General features: G+C 32.7%; 1 protein-coding gene across 1 annotated transcript; it reads left to right on the top strand.

The window, feature by feature from the left end:
* The first annotated feature begins 256 nt into the window (after positions 1-256).
* On the top strand, positions 257-6,884 carry LOC132939913 (UDP-glycosyltransferase UGT4-like). Its single transcript, XM_061007342.1, is given in 9 exon segments — positions 257-289; positions 3,374-3,605; positions 3,710-3,923; positions 4,076-4,208; positions 4,210-4,461; positions 4,564-4,566; positions 4,905-5,127; positions 5,845-6,064; positions 6,608-6,884. Coding segments are annotated over 9 exon segments (1,587 nt in total).
* Positions 6,885-7,220: the final 336 nt, after the last annotated feature.

Below are 7,220 nucleotides of genomic sequence, written 5' to 3'. Positions count from 1 at the left end.
TTTCTGCACAAACGATGCACAAACGCTTCGCGTGGTCAGAAGTTCAAATTTCGAAAGTGGGGGGGCCATTTAAATGGACCTTACACAGATAACGGTGTGAGTTCAAGTTTCAGTTATGATAGTATTATTAATTTTAATCGAATTGATCCGTTTCATCATTTCGATGTGAGCTCGCAGCCACGGTTTCGTGTCTATTTTCAATAATTACAATTTACAATAATTAATATTGCAATAAGTATTACAATATAATAATACAATGATAGAATATGATAGAAAAATGTTTTATCAAGTAAGTGCACACACACACGATATAGGGGAGACTTGGTATGACATACGCTTACTATTTTTAAGTTTATCTTTTGAAAGTGTCTATTACGAGCTAAAATCAGAGACTTAGCTGACCGTACACACGTATTTTTTCTGTCCCGCACACAAACTTACGAATATTTTTTTAACGGAAAAAATATTAAAAAAAAAAAAAAAGATTTTTTTCAAATAACTGATTGCTTTGATAAGATACAAACGATACTTTTTTGGAATGATATCTAGCACCTTAATTATAACTGTATTGGAATGATATCTTAAAACTCATAGCTCCTACAACTTACAAAGAATCTTTTTGGACATTAAATATAACAATATTTCCGGTCAAAAGAGCAGTGTAATGTCATATTAAGTCAGTCTCCTCTATATATTACATATTTACTTGTAGACTGAAGTCTGTAGATATAATATCTAGTTAAGTGTAAACTATTTATTTCTAACATTAAGTGTTTTCGATAACTCGGTGTTTCACATTTTAATATATTATAATATTACGCAATAGAAAGTGAAGGCTGTATTGTGTAAAAGAGTAATAATTTAAAAAAGTAGATACCTATACTTCCCAGTTATCATTATAAACAATATTGTGTTTATCAGCTATAACAATTGAATTATTAAAACTTATTACCTTGGAGTCAACATTGTTCAACGACTTATTTGTTTACCTCACATATTATATTATAAAACCATAGTATCTACTTTCTAACAATCGTCACTCAGACTTTTTTTGGTTTTTTTTGTAGAAGAAATTAAGTTTGGTCAAAATGCGTTTCATAAAATTCCTAGTACGTGTGCATATTATATATTTATACTAGAGATTATATACCTATATATAATAACCATGACAAATAAAAATACTTATATAATATTTTTATACTGAATAATATCTTATTAAGTCATTATACTATTATATTATTATAATGTATCTCACACTTAAATAATTTATTATTGCCTTCTTGGATGATCTGCAGGCAATCGTGTGACAAACGATAATGGGTTATTTATTCACTGAATAATTTCTGATGGTAATTACAATATATTTTTATTCCAACACCAAACAATCATTTTTATACTTTTGTTATCTTAAAATGTATCTGGGTTATTTGGATGAGGAGGAGGAGGGACTGCTACCAAATATTTGATTATCAGTTGTGTATAATTCAAAGTAAAACAATATATTATTCTCAATAATAAAATAATACAAATTATTTTTATTTTATTTTTTGTGATCAAAATATAAAATATAAAATATATAAACTAAAAAGAACTAAATATTTAAAATTAATTTTAAATACAGATAGGTAATACAGCATTTTTCAAAAATATTTAAAATATGTATTTGAGTAGGTATTAAAAAGAATTTGAATACATTTACTCAAGTACTTTACAACACTGAGTGTATAATATACTAAATACTGAGTAAACGTGATCGATAATGATACACATAAACAACCAAATATATAGCAACAAATCGGTATATCCTATAATAAAACACTTTTCAACTTTCCAGGCCTCTTATACCCAGTGCTGGCACTAGGTATTGCGGGGCCCTGGACATAGGTAATAGGTACCCAGAAGAAGGCAAAATTCTAGCTTTTTTTAAATCAGGATTTTTTTAAATTAATGCGGTTTTTATTTGAATTTCAAACATTAAAAATAATAATATCAAATTATTCTTTTTTAATTATAATATGTTAACAAAAAATTATTTACAAATAATAAATTAATATGCATGTGTTGAAAATTATAAGTTAATAAATTTGTGGGGGGCCTATTATTTTATTCATTTATATTTATTTTAATAATTACAACTTATATAAACATCAATAAAAAATAAATAAAATCATCATAATGTTTGAATGATATAAAACATTGTTTAATATCTAAGTACGCGGCGGCGGTAGACAATAAACTACATTAAAACTAATCCTGATACACTAGATACGCACGCAGTAGGTACATTTTATTTAATACAGCTATACCTACTATACGTAAACTAAATTGTAATAATAATATCTTAAATAAAAACTTAATTTAGAGTTTTCGGAGAGCTTTTCCAAACAAAGAACAGAAAAAACAATAACTCTAGAGATAATAAATATTTATATTATTAATTATAGTATACTCCTACAATACTCGAGTATCCTCAAAATATTACTCCTTCGTCGTATCGAAAACGATTTACTTTGTACAATGGCTAAATTTAGATATAATTTTCCAAATAACTAATGATAGAAATAATATTAATATTATACATGTGTAGTATAATATAACAATAAGTCAATAAATGTATAGATTTATAATTTGTTAATATAAAATATCAATGTGTTTCGTGGTATTAAGATAATAATTAAAAATCGCAGGGCCCTTTAACAAGCGCGGGGCCCTGGACATATGTCCCATTTGTCCTCCCCTAGCGCCGGCACTGCTTATACCTCTATATGGCAACACATTTTTATAATAAATAATATATTATATGCTATATAGAATCTATTCAGTATATAATATAATATATATATCACCACAATTTGATATTCAGGTAGATGGAAATAAATTGACCGCAAACGGGACGAAAAAGGTTACGGTCGCGGTACCGGGTCGACTGGGGCTATATTACCGCGATTCAAACGCCGCGTTTTCCGTCAAATTAAAAATGCATTGGTTTATTTCAGAGCAGCTATACACTATATACTATAATACGCCGCGTTTTTAGCCATGCAAATTCATGCTAATTACATGCTAAATATTGGTGCAAACATTTTCCAATATTTCGAAATTGACCGGGCTATCGCATCGGTGCCGAGTGCCGACACCATGTCCATTAGCTCCGCTAACGGTAGGGTCCACTTACAAATTCTGGGAATGAACAATTTGTTCGAGAATATCTTGTCATTATGAAGGCCAACTTAATACAATACGTATGCCATACGTCTATAGATGATCTTCACTTGGCAGATGCGACGTCTCAAAAATGTCATACATTATAATTAGTAATAATTGTCTAATATGTATATATTATTACTTATTATATTTCTGATTTCTATCGCAGGTATCAATAATCATCGTGATTTTCACTATCTCCGGCAATGGCGTAGTTCGTCCGATCGGCGCCAGTGCGGATATATTGGCGTTCTTCCCATTGCCAATTTACAGTCATTTTTCCGGTTTCAATCCGCTGTTCATGGAATTGGTGAACCGCGGTCACCGCATAACCGTAGTCAGCCCGTTCTATCCAAAGGGAGATGTGCCGATCACTTACCGACACGTATCCATTCCCGATGGTATGTAATATATGTATGGATTCTGTGGCGTACCCAGTGGGGGGGGAGGCTAAATGGCTTCTGATTAGTTGAAGCCGAGCGAGACTTATTTAATAAGGGCTCAGTGAAAATCCAGAGTGCTCGCAGTCCAATGGATATTCGCCATAGGTATAATCGGCTGATCAATATGATTAACGTACGACTGGGTATGATGAGGTTGGTCACGTGGATTCTGGAGCTAAACGAGACTCGTGCGTTTCTCAACGTCACTCAGTACGCCTTCGATCTGGTATTGACCGAATGTTGGTACAGCGATATTTACCTTGCGATAGGTCACAGGTAACAATATAGCAATATAATTATGTTTTGCCGAGTTATATAGTTCCATCATGTTTCTCTTAATATATTATACCCAAAAGATTTTCAAAAATTTAGTGTTCTTTTTTAATCAACCTGCGCATATATATTGACGTTACGCCGTGACTGCGCAGATATTCCGCATCGGTGGTGTGCCTGAGCCCGATGGCACCGTCGGTGACGGTCAGCCAATCGCTGGGCGTTCCGGACCATCCCGCGTACGTGCCGTCGTTCTGGCTCCGGTACTCGGACTCCACGTTGTTCGGCCGAACGGATGTACAACGCGGCGATCGCTGCCGCCGAGGTCGCGTTCCGGTCAACGGATCAGCAGATGCTGGACGATCTGTACACGTACCCCGGACACCGGAACTGCCCGCCGCTGGACACGCTCCGCCAAGCCGTCCAGCTCACGTTGGTCAACGGCCATCACTCCGTGTCGTACGCCAGGCCATATCCTCCGAACGTGGTGCAAGTGGCCGGCGTGCACATACGACCGCCGACGTCCGCCTCCGTCGACCGAGTAAGCATGTGACCTCCTAACAGTTTTTGGATGATTCTTTATATTTACACATGACAGCAAATGGTAACCATTTTAATATTAATCAACAACCACTAACCACAGCAGGTTAGATCACCTCAACACAAAGTCGCAAATAGGGGGGACTTTAGGGGTTAATCCCCCCAAAAATGTCCAAAGCCCCGCAAACATTTCCTACATTTTGTTTTAAGTTTATTCAATATTATCAAAGTAAGGCTTTAGCCCCCCCCCCCCAAATCTCAAACGCTTTTTGTGCCTATGCCTCAACAACATTATTCTAATTCAAAATAGGAAATTAAAAATGTATGTTGAAAAAAGTTGAAGTAAAATGTAACCGATTAAAATGTATAACTAAAGACTGAAATTATTTAACATAGTTATATTTTAATCAATTAATTTCGAACCAAATTTTAAATGTTCTACAGAAATTCAAAGTGCTCCTCGACGGGGCAACCCATGGGGCGATCTACTTCAGTTTCGGATCGAACATAAAGATGTCGGACCTGGGGGAACGCGACGTCCAGACATTTGTCGAATCGTTCAGGAAACTCAAGCAAATTGTGCTGTGGGAATGGGAAAATGGGACCATTGCCAACATGCCCGACAACGTGTACATCGATAAATGGTTTCCGCAACAATACATCTTGAGTATGTGTATTAATATAAATATCGAACATTCAACTATTAATAGACAATCGGGCATCGGCATACATATAATGGAAATACTCGGAAATCTGATTTCGATAGGAAGTCAATTATATAATAATATGATGTTAGTCATAACTCATATTAACACATTATAATTTATAATAGTAGGTAGGTAATAAATTAACACATATGTCTACAAATTGAAAGTAGTTTTTACTAATATATTATACACTTTGAATTTATGCCTAAATACTCAATTACTATTACTGTTATTTTTTAAATATATTATTTGTCCCATCGTGCAAATAACATATTTTTAAATTCTATGGAAATCGCATCATCAGAAACAATAGCACAAAATAAACACTGAACCTGTAGGCTGCGGAATACAAACTACTAACTGCGGAACAAGAGTGATTAGTGAAATTTTTTTGAAAAATGAGTTTAGTGCTTATTAATTTTAATTATAAAATTCTGCACATTATGCACAGACAATAAATATTTAATATTTACCCTGCTAGATTATATTTAATATCAATATTCAATATACATATTATAATATGTACCTACATTATGTTGGTTAATTTATTCGATATTATTTATTATTAATGATATTTTTTATTAATACAGTTGAAAATAATTATTAATTCCCCTGAAAATAATTTCTCTAATATTCATAATGATGTACAATATTATAAATATTGTTTCTGTTCAAAGGCCATAAAAACTGTAAGCTGTTCATTACTCACGGAGGATATCACAGTCTCGTGGAGGTCTTGCACTATGGTTTGCCGTTGATTGGATTCCCGTTTTATACCGACCAGTTTTATAACATGAGGTTTGTCATTGAAAACGGTTTTGGAATAGAAATCTTACTGGAAAACCTAAACGTAAAAGTCCTCGTCGATGCTATAGGAAAAATCTTCTCCGATATAAGGTAAGACAATATTCATAATTTAATATAGGTATACATGGATATAATATAATAATACATATTAAAGACGCCTACGAGCTACGTGAATACGCTTTTGTCCAGAGCTTGAAATATAGTCGAAAATTGGTTTTAACATTAGATTTAACTTAATGTCTGAAACTCTGAGAGTACCTACTTTTATCAAATAATTTTTTTTTTAAATAACCATGGAAGTCTCTCGACTGTATAGTGTAATAGTGTATTGCGAGTGTATACTTCGTAGTTTGTCATTGACCATTTACACAATGGTCACTGTAATAGATTTGTTACATTTGAATTAAATAATAATAATAAATCATTTCATACCTATATAAAAGAATACCCAATAAAATATGGCAAAACTAATATTTCGTTTTTAGTATTCATTTTTTAAGAAATTTGTTTTCAAAACCAATTTAAACTACTTTAAGAAATCATTTTAATTTTTAAATCACTCGATTTTTACACCTTGCTATGTGGTAATCTGTACATTCTTGTAATACATGTTATTGATATGTTTTATTTCAGTTATAAGAAGAACGCACAAACAGCTTATAGCAATATTTTCTTAGACCTACCAGTTTCCGCGATGGATACCGCAGTGCATTCGGTCGAACACTTAATCCAAAACGGTGTTGCAGATTACAATTTGCCCACGTCCACGAGTATGAGCCGATATCAATATTTTCTGATCGATATAATGGTTTTGATTGGCGCTATTGTAGCTTTAACCGCGTCAATTTTATATGAACCCATCGGTTATTTATGGAAGATAATTAATTTAAAAGATAAAAAGTCAAAATAAAACAAAGACACAAATTTCCCGTTTTTCCTTAATTTGTATGTTGTTTTTCCGAGCGCCTTTAAAAACTATTGGGAATTTTAAATTTTGACCTCCTCAATGCACCAACAATATTCACTTTCCCATCGAACAACATATTGAAGTTTATAATCAAAGCATTTTTTAGACTACTTATCGTCTACAAAGACACAAAAAAAAAAACACACATCATGGTAAAATCAATATACTAATCCACTCAGAATCTAAAAATAGAATTACTAGGCCATGTTATTTCACAAGAAGGTATTAAACCATTAAACACCAATATTAAAGCCATAACTAAATTTAAACAACCTAAAA

Source organism: Metopolophium dirhodum, chromosome 2 (assembly GCF_019925205.1).
Source record: "Metopolophium dirhodum isolate CAU chromosome 2, ASM1992520v1, whole genome shotgun sequence".
NCBI classification, from domain to species: domain Eukaryota; kingdom Metazoa; phylum Arthropoda; class Insecta; order Hemiptera; family Aphididae; genus Metopolophium; species Metopolophium dirhodum.
The sequence above is the reverse complement of the archived record's forward strand: the minus strand, read 5'-3'. Positions and strand labels throughout refer to the sequence as shown.